The following is a 17,671-nucleotide window of genomic DNA, read 5'->3' as shown; positions in this document are numbered from 1 at the left end:
GTAAAAAGAAAATAAACAAAAACAATTTTTGAAAAATAAAAAATAGAGTTTTTAGTTCTAATCGAGTTGGAGAGTTTTAAGTGCAAATCGAGTTACAAAGTTGAGCACATACATATGTGGAGTTTGAGTGAAAGATTATGATCAAAGATTTTGAGCATGACAAGTGTTTTTGTCACTAATGCCAAAGGAGGAGATTGTTGACCCTATGCCAAGACATTTTTTCAACTAGTGCCAAAACACTTAAGTCATCATGGAAGATAGTACATCCTGAGCTATGAAACAACACAATGTTAACCAAGCTCTAGTGTTAACCAAGTTAGTTTTTCATTCTAATTTTAGAATGAGAACTGAGCAGTGAATAGTGTCAACTAAGTTGACAGTATCTACCAAGTTGTAGTATCAACCGAGCGTTTGGCTTCAAGAAGTGTCTACCAAGTTACTAGTGTTGATCGAGTCATCTTTGCTCACTGAGTGGTTAATGTGAAACAAGCACATGGTGTTAACCAAATGCCATAGTTTCTAAGTTCCACTATGTTGCCCGAGTGTTAGCATATCACTCAAGAAGACAATTTGACCCAAGTAATAGCATTGAGCTCACTTGGTATATTATTGTTTGAAATTATTATGACATCTTTGTAGCCAACTTGTTAATGCAATTATTTTGGATGGATATAAAAGTAAATTACTTTGTTTATCCAAAAGGAGAAGCATGCATTGAAGGACATTTTGCATAGAAGTGAGTATGAAAGAGTAGAGTAATTAGAAGGCTACAAAAAGTTTACAAGATAGGAAGAGACTCATCTATCATAGTTAGGCGATCAATTTACACCAAAGGATCTTATTCACCAAATCAAGTTGCACAACAAAGATCAATTAACTAATAAATCCTAACAGGTGGATCAGTCAAATCCTCTAATAGGCTAGACCTAACAGTCCTTTGCAAAATCTCTTAACCGAGTACATACTTAATTGTATTGTATAAATCCTTTCACTAGGTGGACCTAACAAACCTTCTTACTCTTAATCAAGTAGATCACCAAAAGTGATCAATTGTAAGCCCTATCACACCAACTTTATTATTACAATAGTGAGCCATTGTGGGTGTCATCCCCACCCCAGCAGGGTAATCTTTAATAAACCCCCCTCCAAAAAAAGATATAAAATATTGGCAAATCTTTAATTATTTTTAATTTTTCTTTTATTTCTATTTACGAATCTTTCAATTTTTTTATTTTAAATATTATTTATATTGTCGATTATTTTGGAATCATAATTTTTGTATAGAAAATATTGGTGAATCTCAATAATAATAGAAATTTCATTAGTCACCATAGAATATTACAAATGAAAATTAAATATTTTTTAACTCATGGATTATTATGAGGATCATTACATTATATTTTAAATTAACAGTGAAAACTAAATATTGGTGATATATCCCTTAAGTAACTAATAGTTATGATAATTATTGGTAAATTAATTTTAATTTCTCCAATAATATATAATATTTAGGTGAATCAAATCTAATCATATATCACATATTACGACAAATCTTTGAGCATAATTTTTTAATAAAATAAATTATTGAGTGATTTAAAATATTTTAAAGCTAAAATTTATAAAAATACGATAATTTAGGTTGTGTTAAATCTTAAATTATTAACCAATTTACCAGCCAAGAGTTTATAAAATTAGCCAATTTACAAATACTAGCCACTAAAAAATACCTTGCTCACCAGTTTTACCTTCTACTTGGAGGGTTTTTGGGTTACCAATTCTTGTGTCAAAGTGTAATGGTGTTGTTACCTTTATTGCTTTATGTGCCATGCATGCAAGAAGATTAGATAATATAATAAAGTGGGAATAGGTGGAAGGAGTTTTAAGTGGTTCCTAATTCAACCCCCCCTCTCAGTCACTCGGTCATCATTGCATTCCCAACACACACACACACACACACACACACATACTTACATGTGTGTGTGTGTGTTTGTGTGTGTGTGTGTGTGTATTACTAATACTTACAATATTATTTAATTTATGGTATATATGTAATATGATTTAACTAATTATATATATACCATTATTAAATAATATTGTACTTGTATTAGTAATATATATAAATATTTATATATTTAAAAAAGTACAAACAAATATTTATATATTGTACACAATACTAATATAATATATAATATATAATACATTCTATATATAATATATCATATATTATATTCATAGATATAAATTAGCAAGCATTAGATATTCAAAACTATCAAAAAATGGATATCTCATGATATTTGATATCTATACATATGAATATCAGATGTTATTTGATATTTATTATCTCTACCAAAAATATATAGTATTGAGTTTCACCTCATGATTGTCTCGACACTTGGCAAGGACATGAAAACCCTTGAAAGTTTGTATAAAAAACATGTTTAGTTTTCCTATTATTTCCAAACTTCAACCATGTGGCTAATAACTCTTGTTACTCAACATTGATGAAACAAAAAGTTTTTCTTAAAGAGATTCTCAAGTTTCCATCAATATAAATAATGTCTTATTTTTTAATTTAAAAGATAATAATTATATATATATATATCTTTTCCTTACAATTAAGGTCTTGATTGATAAGGTGATTGTAAAAGCATCTATAAGTTTCAAATGATATCACATTTTTAAAACCCAAAAATTCACATTTTATGCTTTACATGCTATAGGATTAAAACAAATGAAATTAACAAAGTTGGTACAAAGTTATGATGGTCAGACATACACATTTTTGCATTTTTAAAAAGTTGTAAAAACTCATAATTAATTATTTACCAATCAAAAAATTACATAAATAATGTGTCAATGTTCGGATATGAGTCTTCTACCTTTATCTTTAGTCTTATAAAAAACAAATTTTATGATTTGATTGTGGTCTGGGTGGTTAGACATACACTTGCTTCTTAAATTTTTTCTTTCAAAATTGGTATTATTGCATTAATATTTCATTATTTCACCACATAGATTAAATTTTAAGAAAAATAATAGTAGCATAGCATTAATTTGCTATAGATTCTATTATTACATACTTTTGAAATGATATTGAGAACTTATTCAAAATTTTATTTCAAGTTGTCTAACCCTATTTTATTTGAATTTTCATCACTACTTAATGGTCTAGTTTGGCTCAACATGATCCTGCACATACCTAGATAACAATAGAAAAGTTTATTGTTCTATATCTGCTGACTTTTTCTATACATTTAGATGATACCTCAAATAGATTTCTAAAGCAAATCAAAGAAGCATTAAATATGGAAAGAAAGGAAGTTATACCAACAAAAGTCAACATCTAGAAAGAACCTTTAGACAAGATATGTGGCTTCTTGTTGTTAGTTTAAAGAATAATTTTGACAACTGAGTGTCAATACACTTAACGATTTTTCCACTAAAGAATTCCGAACAAAGAGTAGGTGCCGAGCTATATCAAGTGCCGAGTAATAGTAGGTGCCGAGTGTTAACAAGTGTCGAGTGTCAACAAGTGCCAAGTGTTAACAAGTACCGAGTAACATTAGGTGCCGAGTGATACAATTTTTCTTAGGTGCCGAGCTATCCAGGAAACAGCATGTGCCGAGCATCAGCAATGCTTCAGGAGCCGAGTAACTTAGAATATCAGCATAAGAGTTTGTAATTGCACAAACTATGATGCAAATAGTTTTTGCAGCCAACATAAGATAAATCTCGAAAGATATAGAGATACGAATGAATCTTTTACATTTTCTATGCAATTTGCATGCAGCCAATTGGAAAACTTGGAAAGGCATGCAACCAATCAGCAAAAGACAAGTATTGAGCGGGAAATTGAGATTCAATGTGGATCGTAGATCCATATCTAACCCTAAGTCTTCGATGTCTTTATAAGGAAGACGAAATTTCATTGTAAAGACATATGAGTGGACATACAAGGGTGCACAAGGAAACCTATTTTCAGAAGCAAGGGTTATCAAATCACAAAAGGATCAAGATCAGAGAAAGCGGAAAAGGTGCCTGCTTTCAGCAATCAAGGATTGTAATCTATCAGGTTCATTATACCTAATACTTTCTAGCAATTGTATTAGAATGAAAATCCTATGGTGATAGGTTATCTTAACAACTATTTTGTAGATCCTTTAATTAGGTGATTAAATCCTTTAACAGGGTGACACTTCATGTTAAGTGTTTGAAATCCTTTAACCAGGTCACTATTGACACAGTGTAAAGCCTTTAACAGGGCGGACCATCAGAAGTGGTTGAACAATATTGCTACAGTAATTTTTGTGGGTATCATCCCCACCCCAATTTTACCTTCTTATTCCTGGAGGGTTTCTGGGTTACCAAATTCTAGTGTTATGTGTTGTTGATGCATGTCTTAGTTTCATGTTTATTTGATGTATTTACATGTATGCAATTTACTTCCACCTAAAAGTTTTATTGGCTAAAGTGTGATACTTATGATTCAACCCCCCACCGCCCCCCCACCCCCCCCCTTCCCCCCCCCCCCCCCCGCCCCCCCCCCCTCTCATAAGTACTCTTTCCATATTTGAATATTCCAATACTTGTCTTTTACAGATAAAATGAAGATCAATTAGACTCTCAGCCAAAGATTCAGAACAAAATAAAGATTCAACAATCATATAGCCAAGGATTCAGGAACAATATGAAGACTAATATAACATATGGAAGAAAAAATAGAAAAATTTGTAAAATACATGAAGAAGGTTGAGACTTCTTCTCTAGTGAAGACTAACATAAATGACGTGTAGGCCAATATTTCTCTTATGAATATAATAGAGAGTGTTGTAGAAGAGAAGAGTGTTCTAGATAATACAAAAGATGCAAGTGTTGGAAATATGCCAAATATTGAGGTTATTTTGAAGAAGGTCCAAGATGAGAGTGAGAAAAAGGATGAAGAGAAGAACTTTGATGATGAAAGAAAAAGGGAAGAGTGAAATGTTGTCCAATGAATACTCCAAGGCTTTTGGAGATTCTAAATTCTAGATATCTTAGGTTTTTAGATGCAATTTGAGACAATGGTTACCACAAAAGTTTTACAATTGTCAATGCTCCAAGGTTAAGTGGACCTTTCCTAACTTTGTTGCATAAATTACATCTTGGAGATCTTTTTTTGTACTATGTAAGGAAGGAATTCATAAAATCACACATGCAAAGCTTGTAGTTGGTGGAAGATGCAGTAAAGGGCTTGCAAGAATGCCTTTAAAAAATATAATTTGATTGATCTTTGTGAAATGGGTTCAAAGATAATGCTAAATTGGAAGCTAATATTTGTTGGGAATATGTCTCAACCTTGATATTATATTTTTATTACACTTGTAATTATCTTAAATTGTCAATTGTGATCATGACAACTTGTAAGATAAGAAAGTAATGGATAAAATTCTAAAAGCAACTATGACAAAATTAAAGTCAAGAAACCTTATGTTATTGATAGTGGGTAAGCCACTATGATAATGGGCAAATAAGATACCTTGTCTTATTGATAGTGGGCAAGTCACTATGACAATGGGGAAGATAAGATACCTTATCTTATTGATATTGGGCAAGCCACTATGACAATGGGGAAGATAAGATATCTTATCTTATTGATAGTGGGCAAGCCACTATGAAAATGGAGAAGATAAGACACCTTATCTTACTGATAGTGGACAAGACACTAAGACAATAGAGAAGATAAGATTCCTTATCTTATCTTAGTAGATTGAGAAATCATTCTTTAAATGATTTATGGTTTCTCTCATGGCTATATATTCAGTGCTTGTATTTGTAGCATTAGAGCAAGTCAGAGCAAGTTAGAGCAATGTAAGAATGTAGAAATGTAATCCTATCATGGTGAAACAATAAAGTGTTGGATCTTTGGTGGTGGAGTTTTTACCCAAACGGGTTTCTCCACGTAAAGTTTTGGAGTTATGATTTTAATGTTTTGTCATCCATTTCTGATTAAGTTATCTAGTTATTGTTGAATTTTTCCTAACATTTGGTATCAAAGCCATGGTGTTGTTTGACAATTGGCTTGATTTGTAAGTGGATGTGGATATGCATGAGACTTCTTCAACAAGACAGTTTGCTGGTCTTGTGTGTTCAAGGAAAAGTTTGTGATATTTTGTAGATCTATTGAAGAGCTATTATCTAGATCCTAGTTTCTTTAGGATGTTACTAGATGAGACAGTTGTAGCTTTGCATGCATAGGTGTTCTTCAACATGGTGGCTTTTTTGGTCTTCTATGCTCAAGGAAAAGCTTGTGATATTTTGTAGATCTATTGAAGAGCTATTTTCTAGATCTTTGTTTCTTCAGGATATTACTAGATCAGATAGTTGTAGTTCTACATGCATGGTTGTTCTTCAATGTGATGACTTTGCTAGTTTTGTATGCTTAAGTAAAAACTTGTGATATTTTGTAGATCTATTGAAGAGCTATTTTCTAGATCTTGGTTTCTTCAGGATGTTACTAGATGAGATAGGTTTCTCCACGTAAAGTTTTGGAGTTATGGTTTTCATGTTTTGAAATCGATTTCTGATTAAGTTATCTAGTTATTGTTGAAAATTTTCTAACATTCGGTATCAAAGCCATGGTGTTGTTTGACAATTGGCCTGATTTGTAAGTGGATGTGGATATGCATGAGACTTCTTCAACACGACAGTTTTATGGTCTTGTGTGTTCAATGAAAAGCTTGTGATATTTTGTAGATCTACTAAAGAGCTATTATCTAGATCCTAGTTTCTTTACGATGTTACTAGATGAGATAGTTTTAGCTCTGTATGCATAGGTGTTCTTCAACATGGTGGCTTTTTTGGTCTTCTATGCTCAAGGAAAAGCTTGTGATATTTTGTAGATCTACTTAAGAGCCATTTTCTAGATCTTAGTTTCTTCAGGACATTACTAGATCAGATAGTTGTAGTTCTGCATGCATGGGTGTTCTTCAACATGGTGGCTTTGCTAGTTTTGTATGCTTAAGTAAAAACTTGTGATATTTTGTAGATTTACTAAAGAGCTATTTTCTAGATCTTGGTTTCTTCAGGATGTTACTAGATAAGATAGTTGTAGTTCTACATGCATGGGTGTTCTTTGACACAATGGCTACTGAAGAGCTATTTTCTAGACCTTGGTTGGTTTTGTTGGTTTTGTGTACTCAAGGAAAAAAAACGTTGTGTTTTTGTAGATCTAGTGAAGAGTTATTATCTAGATCTTGGTTTCTTCAGGATGTTACAAGATTAGATAATTTTAGTTCTACATGCATGCATGTTTTGTGCATGATGAAAGGTGTATTTCTTTCTCTACATGGAGATGTTGGTATGTGATCAGTCACTCAACATTTCTATGGTGATTTTTTTTTGGATTCCTGGACTATGGTGCTCGATGCAGACATAATTGGGAAATCAAATTTATGCTTGATTTGGTGTATGAGTCATGTTGTCTACGTGATTATTCTCTTTGATCTCATTTGTACATGTCACTAATATGATAGTGGTTTTGCATGTTACAATGATTGGATCTACAAGTTACGTAGTCAGGTGGGTAGGCCACCCATTTAATTGCAATGGGATAACTTGGATGTGGACTATCTATATCCACCATATTTGATTCAGTGTTGGTGCAGATTTGTTAGCTAGCCTTGTTTGTGGTCACTTGTGCATTAGTGTGGTTGCTTTGGGATAAGAGAATGGATGATAAGTGAGTACTTGGATAGTCAGTTATGATGTCCTATAACATGATGAATTTCCTTAGTTTGAAAATCTTGGCATCACTCAATGTGATGTGTGGGCCTGGATGATTTTCAGATTTGGAAGATGGTATGTCATATGCTTGGAGAGCTCAGTATCATGTTTCAGTTGGAACTTTAGGAGTGACTATATTTATTCATCACATGGTGATGGATGATCTTCTTTAGTGTTACAGATGTTGGGGGATGACTTAGATCCTATTGTTGTAGAAGGATCTTTCACATTTTTTGGTTCACTAATTGGAGATGGTATCTTCAAGTAATTGGAGATGTTGACATCTTTAGGGATTCAAGGGGTTCTTGGTAGAGATATTTTTTATGCTTTTATTTAATATGTTATCATGGTGGCTTTTATGTCATGGTTTTATCTTTATTACCACTTTAGAGTTGTGACATGATACAATTATTTGATATGATCACATGGAGCATGTTACCTCTTTGGAGGATATGGTTTAGATCATGATGTCATGTTTATGTTTCTGATTCCATGGTTGGAGCTTTGACATTGATCTTGGTTTAGTTTCATGGTATTGAGTACTTTGATCATTTTCTTGATACTTCATGATAGTGCTATGTTGCAGTGAAGTTTTGCATGGAGTGATTGATTATAGGTGCTTGTGGAGACTTAGGTGAGGCTAGAGTTGTCTTGATATGAGAGACATATTGTTGAAATGGATACTCTAGATGAGATTTCAGTAGGAAGTCCGAGAAGCCTACACCTTGGTTAGACGTGAGTTCAATAGAGACCTATGAGGAGATTGTTTTTAGATAAGTCATGTGCGACTTGCATATCTTGGAGGAGCATTCTCATTCCCCACTCTTGGTCTACTTGGTAGTTTATCACTTGAGAGGTATTGCCCAATGTTACTTTTAGGTGATTTATGTTTTCTTTCATATTTATGAATCTTGAGCTATAGTTAGATGGTTATGGAGGATTCATTATGAGAGATGGATAACATGGCTATCTCCTTGAAGTGTATTTTCATTTATGATGACAATAGGAGATGGTAGTGGGCTGATTTCTTGAAATGGGAAATGGAGTTGTTTGATCTTCTTTAAAAAGGCATACATCCATATAGATTCATGATATCATGCCATGTTTGATCCCTTGAGGTTGAGCAGTTTTGGATGTTGTTGTGGCTTTTCTCTTGAGGTTGCAAAGAAGATCATACTTTATAGAGTTGACATTTATAAGTATTTGTAGAAGGACATGCTACATGCTTATGCTTTGCAGGTTCTCTCTTTGGTCTTGGTTATCTTCTTGGATGTTTGGGTTTAGAAGAATTTTTTTTTGAGATCCATTGAAGCTATGGTGGTCACTCTTTTGTAGTCATATGTTATCACTTGTAATTTATTATTTTTTGGTGATAACATAGTGGTTCATTTATCTCTTTTCTTTGTTGGCTGTGGAGAACATGGGAGAGATGTGGAGACTGGATGAGAGAGATGTTTCTTGTAGTATTTTTGCTACATGATTTGCATATGTCTGTGGATGGTCCTTGGTACTATCTGGTTACAATTTCTTTGTGTTGTTATTGGTAGACTCAATATGCCTTTGGTCTTTCAGATTTGACATTTCCTATGCTGTGGGAGTTCTTATATGTGTTTAGTCTTCATCGACTGGTTTGCACATATAGCTTGAGGTTGCAATTGATTGGTTTGGTTATGTTGTTCACATGAGTTTCCTGATGTTGGATACCTTTGAGGTGTGAGTGATTGGATGGGTTAGCATTTGTTATGAATGTTATTTCCAATCTTGGGGATTAATCAATGGGACTGGAGCAATCAGCTTGGATATTATTTTGGCTAATATTTTATCATGTTTTCTAAAGAATTACTTTGTAGAACGAGGTTGGGCTAAGAAGTTGATATTTTTTATGCTTCTGTATAGATCATAAAAATAGTAGATTGGTGGTATTATTTTGGATCCTTTGTTATCACTAAGATCTTATGCTTCTGTTCTTTAGACAACTGTCTAGTTGGAACACAAGAGCATGCATTAAACTTTATGCGGTTTCATGAATGGTTGTGATGATATAGTTTCATCAGTTTGAATATTACAAGGTGTTTGACAAGTGGGAGAATATTGGGAATATGTCTCAACCTTGATATCATATTTGTATTACACTTGTAATTATCTTAAATTGTCATATGTGATTGTGAAAAACTTGTAAGATAAGAAAGTAATGGACAAAATACTAAAAGAAATTATGATAAAAGTAAAGATAAGAAACCTTATCTTATTGATAGTGGGCAAGCCACTATGATAATGGGTGAATAAGATACCTTATCTTATTGAGAGTGGGAAAGCCACTATGACAATGGGGAAGATAAGATACCTTATCTTACTGATAGTTGGCAGCCACTATGACAGTAGAGAAGATAAGACATCTTATCGTATTGATAGTGGGAAAGATACTATGACAATGGGAAAGATAAGATATCTTATCTTATTGATAGTGGGCAAGCCACTATGACAATGGAGAAGATAAGACACCTTATCTTGTTGATAGTGGACAAGACACTAAGAAAATAGAGAAGATAAGATTCCTTATCTTATCTTAGTGGATTAAGAAATCATTCTTTAAATGATTTATGGTTTCTCTCATGGCTATATATTCAGTGCTTGTATTTGTAGCATTAGAGCAAGTTAGAGCAAGTTAGAGCAATGCAAGAATGTAGCAATGTAATCCTATCACGGTGAAGCAATAAAGTGTTAGAGCTTTGGTGGTGGAGTTTTTACCCAAATGGATTTCTCCACGTAAATTTTGGAGTTATGGTTTGCATGTTTTGTCATCCATTTCTGATTAAGTTATCTACTTATTGTTTAATTTTTCCTAACAATATTTAGAAAGAAGTAAAAAATAAAATAGACAAAAAGAAGAATTGGGAAATAATAGAAAAGTGTGAAAATGCACACAAAAACTATAGGAGAGCCTTGAGGAGTTTAGGAAGAGTGTAGATGAAGTGATAGGTGTTAAAATTTTGTTAATTGGGCCAGTTTCTTTGAAGAGCATTAGAGATCACATAGACTATATTGAGCCTCAAATTGTGTAAATGCCCAACTCTATAGATCTCAAGAAGGATAAGGATGATACCAATAGGATCCTAATTGAGAATATTTATCTATAGTTGAATCTATTGGCATAGTAGAAATGAACAATCAAAAGACATTTTTGTCACTTAAGAGATAAAGTAAACTTGAATCTCATTAGATTGGTGAAATTTTTTGAGGAATCTAAAGAGATAGATCAAGAGTAAAAGTTCTAGACATAATGAAGGAAACAAAATATATTCCTTTGGAGATAGTGTCAATTCAACATTTTAGCCTCTACAATTGAAGAGTGAGAGACCACTTGGACTCAAGTTAAGGTACCGTACAATGAATCCTGCCTCCATCTAAATGTGTTGTCATTTTTTCTACTAAGATACTTTTTCTTGGAAATTTTAGTAGATTTTTAAAGAGTGTTTTTTTCTTCCAGAGCAATATATTTTATTTATATTTTAAGGATGAGATGATATAGATATAGATCTGGGGAGTATAGTAGATATAAAGTATTTTTTTATTGTATACAAGGGACTACTATAGGGATAAGCAACCTTTATATTTGATGTTAAAGTTGGGGGGGGGGGGGGGGGGGGAGGGGTGGATAAAGTATTAAATAGATGGTACAATTGTTTCCATCAATGCAAAATGGCGAGATTTTTGCAAATACAAATTAGTCTTTTTATTGATATCAACCAAATACGAATCCCAAAATCATGTTCCTATATTGTGTTTAGAATGCTATTGTATAGTTTTTTCATTGGTGTTGAACTGAAACTTATAGGGAGATTGGAGATGTAGCACCCTAATGTTTGATGTCTAGTTTGGAACATAAAAGTGATCCATGTGCTTGCATCATATTTTGGCTAAGCATGATTGTTTCAGTAGACAATATGAGTAACATAGTATCTATAGTTTACTTTGCATTATTCTGCATTACAAAATCTTGGTCTATTGTTCTAATATGTTGTATGAGGATGTCTAAGGAAGATAGATTTTAGGTTTCATGTGATAATACCCTCCTCAAGATAATTGGTGAAGTTTTGAGAGTTATTCTTTGTAGTGACAATATTTGTTGTTGGAATGCTTTGTATTCCTCTACCTTTAATAATTTTGTGATGTGGTTCTTAGATATGTGTTTATTGATGACAAGAGATGATACATTGTGCACCACATGTTTTTGGTGGTCTACATGATTTAAGGTTATGTATTTGGCTTGTTTTACTAGTTTTATCTTCAAGTGCTGAATTAAACAACTTGGGATTGTGTGCTTGCATGTGGTGTCAAAATCAAAGTTTGAAGAGTGTCTAGATGGCAGGCCAAAATGATTTAATGTTGAAAATGTTATTGTTTTCCTTTTATGATGTATTGGAGAATAATTTTGGCCAACAATTTTTTTTCTACATGTTTCATCTAATTAGGTCAGCCTAATTGATGTACCTGTTTGTTGCACTCGATGCATATTGGTGTAAGCCCCAAATGAAAATGATGTTATTGTATGTGAAAGAGTCATATCAATTGTTATGTTATCATTAATGCCAAGCCTTCATTGGTTAGACATTACAATAGTTCAATAGAGTGTCATATCATTTGATTGATGAAAGAGTTGATAAGTGTATGATATTCAATGGGCACTTGAATGAGTTGGACTATGATAGTTAATGTTAGTTTGATTGTTTTACAATCATGTAATGTTGTGATTAAGTGATGAAGACCATGTATATGCAAGACAATTTGATTGGTGAATGAAGGAATATAGTATTAACCAAGTTACTACAGTTGTCAATGAGCACTTGGAAAAGAAGAGTTATAGTTTAGTGTTAACCGAGTAACTTTAGTGCTAACCGAGTGATATATTGTCAAGTTGAGATGTCCACCGAACCTAAATAATAGAACAAGTTAAGAAACTATTGATCTAAGGCTGATATTTAATGAAAATAAAGAATGACCAAGAAGTTGAAAGGATAAAGTCAAAGTTAGTTATAAGAACTACAACTAGAAAAATGTAATGAAGATTTGATGAAGGATATTTGATAGAATGAAGATTTGCACAAAGTTAAAGGAGAAAATGTATAGACTGAGTGTTTAGATTCATTATTTCTGAGATCTACGATCGTGATTAAGCAGCAAAACTTGGAAGATTCTAGAAGGAAAAAGCTAGCTATTTAAGGGGATGAACATAATTGTTTTTGGTTGTTGATTGTTGTTGGTATTGGTGTTGTTGATCAAGTTGATAAAGAAGAAGGATTACATAAGGTGAACTGAGCAAAACAAAATTGAGAAGATCAAGCAAGAGGAAGTGCTAAGTGAAAGTGTGAGCATGTAAATTAGCTAGAAAGAGATCAGAAAGAAGAAGACAGAGAAAATAAAAGATCTAAACAAGAAAGGTAGTGCTAAACCTAACAAATCACTTGGCTATTACTTTCTTACCATTGTAGCAGATAAGATATCTTAATCGAGTGGACCTAAAAAGTATTTGAAATCTTATATAGTAACATTAGTGATCTTTGTAAGTCCTTTAGAGAAGGCCAATCTTGAAAAATGTCAAGGAGTGATAAGGTCTAGATGATCTTTGGTTAAAATCCTCTAACCAAGTCAAACTAAAAAATGTGCATGTAACCTTTAACAAGGTTGGCTCATAACATAGCTCACCTCAAAAGAGTGAAATTACTTGGGTTGCCAGTTCCAGGTGGTTTTTTCCCTCACAAGGTTTCCACATTAAATTTTTGCATCAAATGTGTGATTGCTATTGTGTTGCAAGTTTACTTTCATGATTAATTACATAATGATACAACTTAGTATATGTTAAGTGATTTCTCTAATACTCGGTATAAGTAAGAAACAATGAGATAAAAATTTGAAGTAAATTTTTTATAAGTCTAATTTGAAATGTTGAACATGGCTACCGAATTATTGATATGAAAGTTTATGAAGGCTGAATTGGTGCTAAAGTGTTTTAAGGCATGTACGATAACTAGATATAAAATATTCACCCCCCAGCTTTGTTATTTAACAATTGGTTTAGGTATTTTTATGGATTGTGTGAGATAAATGTGTATGGTGTATGGAGTAATTGCTAATGTTAGCAAGTAAAGATGATGCAAGATAAAATCATTTTTTGATGTGTGAAAAAATAAGTATAATCAACATTGAAAAGGAGGTATTATATACCACAATTCAACACATATTTTTCAATGCAATGTAATTCCTTTGTATCTTTCCATAAAGAATTGGTCTTTAGTTTGTAAATCCATTATATATTGCCTTAAGACTATGCACCTAAGCCTACAAGTCTTTCTATAGTAGTGAGCCTAAATATCAAGAGTAATGAGTTGCCTTGGCCTTGAGCCTAAAACACTATTAAAATCAATAATTTATATACTGTGAGTTGATCCTCACCATGAATTTTCTGTCAAGTTTCCCATGTAAAAATATTGGTGTTCTTGTGTGTTTCAAGGTTTGTTCTTTTTTTTAACTTCTACAAATGTATTAAATGGAATAAAAGGATAATAAGTGGGTATTTTTTTATTTATATACATAAACATGAAACCCAACACACATTTAATGTGCATCATACACTCTATGAATCATGATAATATAGGAACATAATTAATTACCAACTTTATATATATATATATATATATATATATATATATATATATATATATATCATTACCATATAAAATAGCAATAATAATCACATGATATATATAGAAAGGCATTGACCATGCAATAATCTCTAATTATTATCTAGTTACAATATTAATAAAAATGGTCTTCAAACAAATGATTCTTACACATTGTAATGCTTGATCATTATAAAAGAGGTTTGACATTTACATTATGTGAAATCATTATTAAAATTGTTAATAGAACATAATCTATTCTTTTGAAGTTCTACCAACATATTATATGCAGCTGAATCTTTAGCATGTGCATGGTCTCTTTCTTGTTTGCCTTCAATTGAGAGACTCTCTTTATTGGGAATGTCTACCAAAACTTTAAACACAAATCTAACAATAAACCATAAGTTAATATTAGTTGAGTGTAAAAACATAATTATTACGAAAAATGGAGTTTAGAAAATACCTTTTTTCATGAGGCGCACCAATTTCTTCGACCAACTCAAATTTAGGCTTCATAAAATGCATTTTCTGGCAAACTTCATTTAGATTTTTTCTATAAACACCTATTCATGAAACAAAAAAATAGATATGTAAAACAAATCACCATTAATTAGTACTAAACAATATTAGTCTATAGGAAAAATCTTTTCAATTGATTGGTCTAAGTAAATTTGTTTGATGAAATATGCTTAACCATTAACTTAAAAAGACTAATACATAATTTAGAACAAATAAAAGTATGGAGTAACAAAAATCACTCCCTTTTAGTATCAAACCAAATGAGCCTAAAAACCAAAAACCATTAGAAACATGGGCAAAACCCATAAACATAAAAAAGAGTCTAGGGGACTAAAGCAATTTCAGTCAATGTAGATGGGTCATATTCATCCTTATTTCCCCATACATTGGTGGGGTTAGGATTGGGGTCTAGAATAGGTCATCGATCAACTATCTCTTATTCTTCCTTGTTATCCTTCTTGACTCAGAAATAACCAAGGCGAGATGGAGTAAGCATTTTGATGAGAAAGGCCAACTAGAATTATTGCTTGATCTAGGAGGACTTGTAGTAGCGCAAGAAATACCAGCAGTAGAGGTTCATCCAGAGGAAGAACCAATAGGAGGTGGGAATGTTTTCCACTAATGAGGGAAATCGTGACAATTTTTGGAACAGTATCTACGACTCTATGAATGCAGTATGGGTACACCTAGGAGAGGAGCTATGACCACAATGAAAACCACAAGATGGTGAATGATTATTGAAAAAAGAACCATTTGGAAAGACCTTAACAACCATACAAGGTACATTGTTTGATTTCTATAAAAGATCTTGCAACTGGGCCACTTCAAGGGCCACCTTATTTTCCTATAACTGAATTTGTAATGTTACATGATTACAAATGCATGCTTTAGCAAAAAGAGAAAAAAAAGTATGAATGCAAGAGAGAGAATATAACTACATTCTCATCCTTCTGCAAAGAGAGTAAAATTTCCATCCCAAAAATGTGTTAGATCTAATGAATTGAGAGGTGAATATGGGAAAGTTTCCTAGAATGACTCTATTCAAAGTAAAGAATCATGGTCAAAAGGGACCAAAGAAATCATGAATCCACACCTAATATTGTTGTGCCCTTCCAAAAAAATAGAAAATATGAAGGAACGATTAAGGCTAGCTGCAAAAAGGAAAGTGAGAGTCTTCTACCCCAAATGTTGAAGGCAAGAACCTAAACAAAAGCCTTGGAAAATAATAAACCAAGAAAAATGAGTTATTTTGGGTTCTATAACAACAACTAAATAGTAGAAAACCTCCTCTAGGAAGCATGTAAGGACCACAAAAGACAATGTTGGATCAAAGTATGGACCATAGGAAAATGGCTGAGAGACAACGATAACCTTGATGTGGTTTATTGCTAGAGATTATTGTCTATGGGTACCAATGTCAATCTTTCCACCAATGTTATACAAATGAAATACCAATTTTTTGTATTAATTCCAAAGAAAAAGCTGAAATCACTAGATCAAAAGTTTGGTGATCTTGGCAATTGAGGTAGAATTTAACGTACAAATTCTTTTGATGCAGAGCGATGGGGAAACAAAGGCTTACCTTATCCCAAACCCACAAAATGCCCTACTTACTTAGAACGAAAAAACCACTTGATCACTCATTGAACTATTTGTAAGTCCTTTGGATCATTTTTATACTCCAAGGCCCCTATAGCCGATTGACTTAAATTTGTTTTTACATGAAGGAATACAATAAACTTTACAATTAGGAGAGTGGACTAGACAACTTTTCATACCTATTTGACATCAAATAATTTATCCATAATGAGATTTTGGGAATTTTAGGTCAACAATGGTTGCTTGGTTATTGGAGGCCTAGTCTTCTTGTAGCATTGGAAACATGATTTCTCCCACACAACTCTTCAATCTCCCAAATGACCAACCAAAAAAATTAGGGTTTCAGATACTCTTTTGGATGTTACACGAGATAATACAAGTTGAGGTCCTAACTCCTTAATTGATTGGTTAAGGACCTTTAAGACACACGAACCTAATAAGCCTAATTAGGACTAATTTGCAAAAAAAGTACTCAAAATTAATGAACTTGTAGACACCTAAAATTTTCCTTCGCAATCTTGTTAGGAAGTAAAGTCCACAGACAACTTTGGGAGGGGTGGGGGGAGGGGGGGTGGTGGTGAATCAAATGTGAGCACATATAATTAAATCCAAACTTCTAAAATTGATCACCAAAAATTAAAACATTAGTGCACAACAATAAGAAACCATGCATCCTAACACAATGAATTGTTAACTAAGGAAACCCTTTATCGGAGAGAAAACTCTTGTGGGGATGGTACCCACAAGACAATATACTAATAAATATAAGTTCCATGTGAAAGGATGTAACCCTTTGATGAGTCAAATATAATTCATTTGGTGTAACAGTCCTTGTTAGATGATAGATCCATGTCAGGAGTCCTTGTTAGAAGTTTCAAACCCTGTTAAATGTTGAAAATAACAAGTACGCCCACTACTAAAATGCTCCAACAAGAGTGAAAGATAGTTCTTTCAGGATAACATATCCAATGAACATGAATTGACTCATTTGCAACCAACTTGTCAAAAAAATCCTTTTAAAGTCCACTCCATTATCCAACATCATCACTGCTCTACTCTGATAATTTCCAGCATCAAGGCTTGTAGCATGTGCATACCATACATCACATACATAC

At 32.6% G+C, this 17,671-nt stretch overlaps 1 protein-coding gene across 2 annotated transcripts in view; it reads right to left on the bottom strand.

Annotated features, from left to right (window-relative positions):
- Positions 1-14,545: 14,545 nt before the first annotated feature.
- Positions 14,546-17,671, bottom strand: part of LOC149552904 (endoribonuclease Dicer homolog 3b-like) — a 195,149-nt gene continuing 192,023 nt past the window's right edge. For both annotated transcript variants that reach the window (XM_089788465.1, XM_089788466.1), the window contains exons 12-13: positions 14,902-15,001; positions 14,546-14,825 (exon numbers count right to left, since the gene is read on the bottom strand). In XM_089788465.1, coding sequence (XP_089644591.1) covers positions 14,654-14,825; positions 14,902-15,001 — 272 coding nt within the window. In that variant the 3' untranslated portion in view covers positions 14,546-14,653. The remainder of the gene's footprint in view (positions 14,826-14,901; positions 15,002-17,671) is intronic.

The sequence above is a fragment of the Cupressus sempervirens genome, chromosome 6 (genome assembly GCF_028749045.1).
Source record: "Cupressus sempervirens isolate cs-2001-9-10 chromosome 6, ASM2874904v1, whole genome shotgun sequence".
Lineage (NCBI taxonomy): Eukaryota > Viridiplantae > Streptophyta > Pinopsida > Cupressales > Cupressaceae > Cupressus > Cupressus sempervirens.
This window is presented reverse-complemented; position numbering and strand designations above follow the sequence as displayed.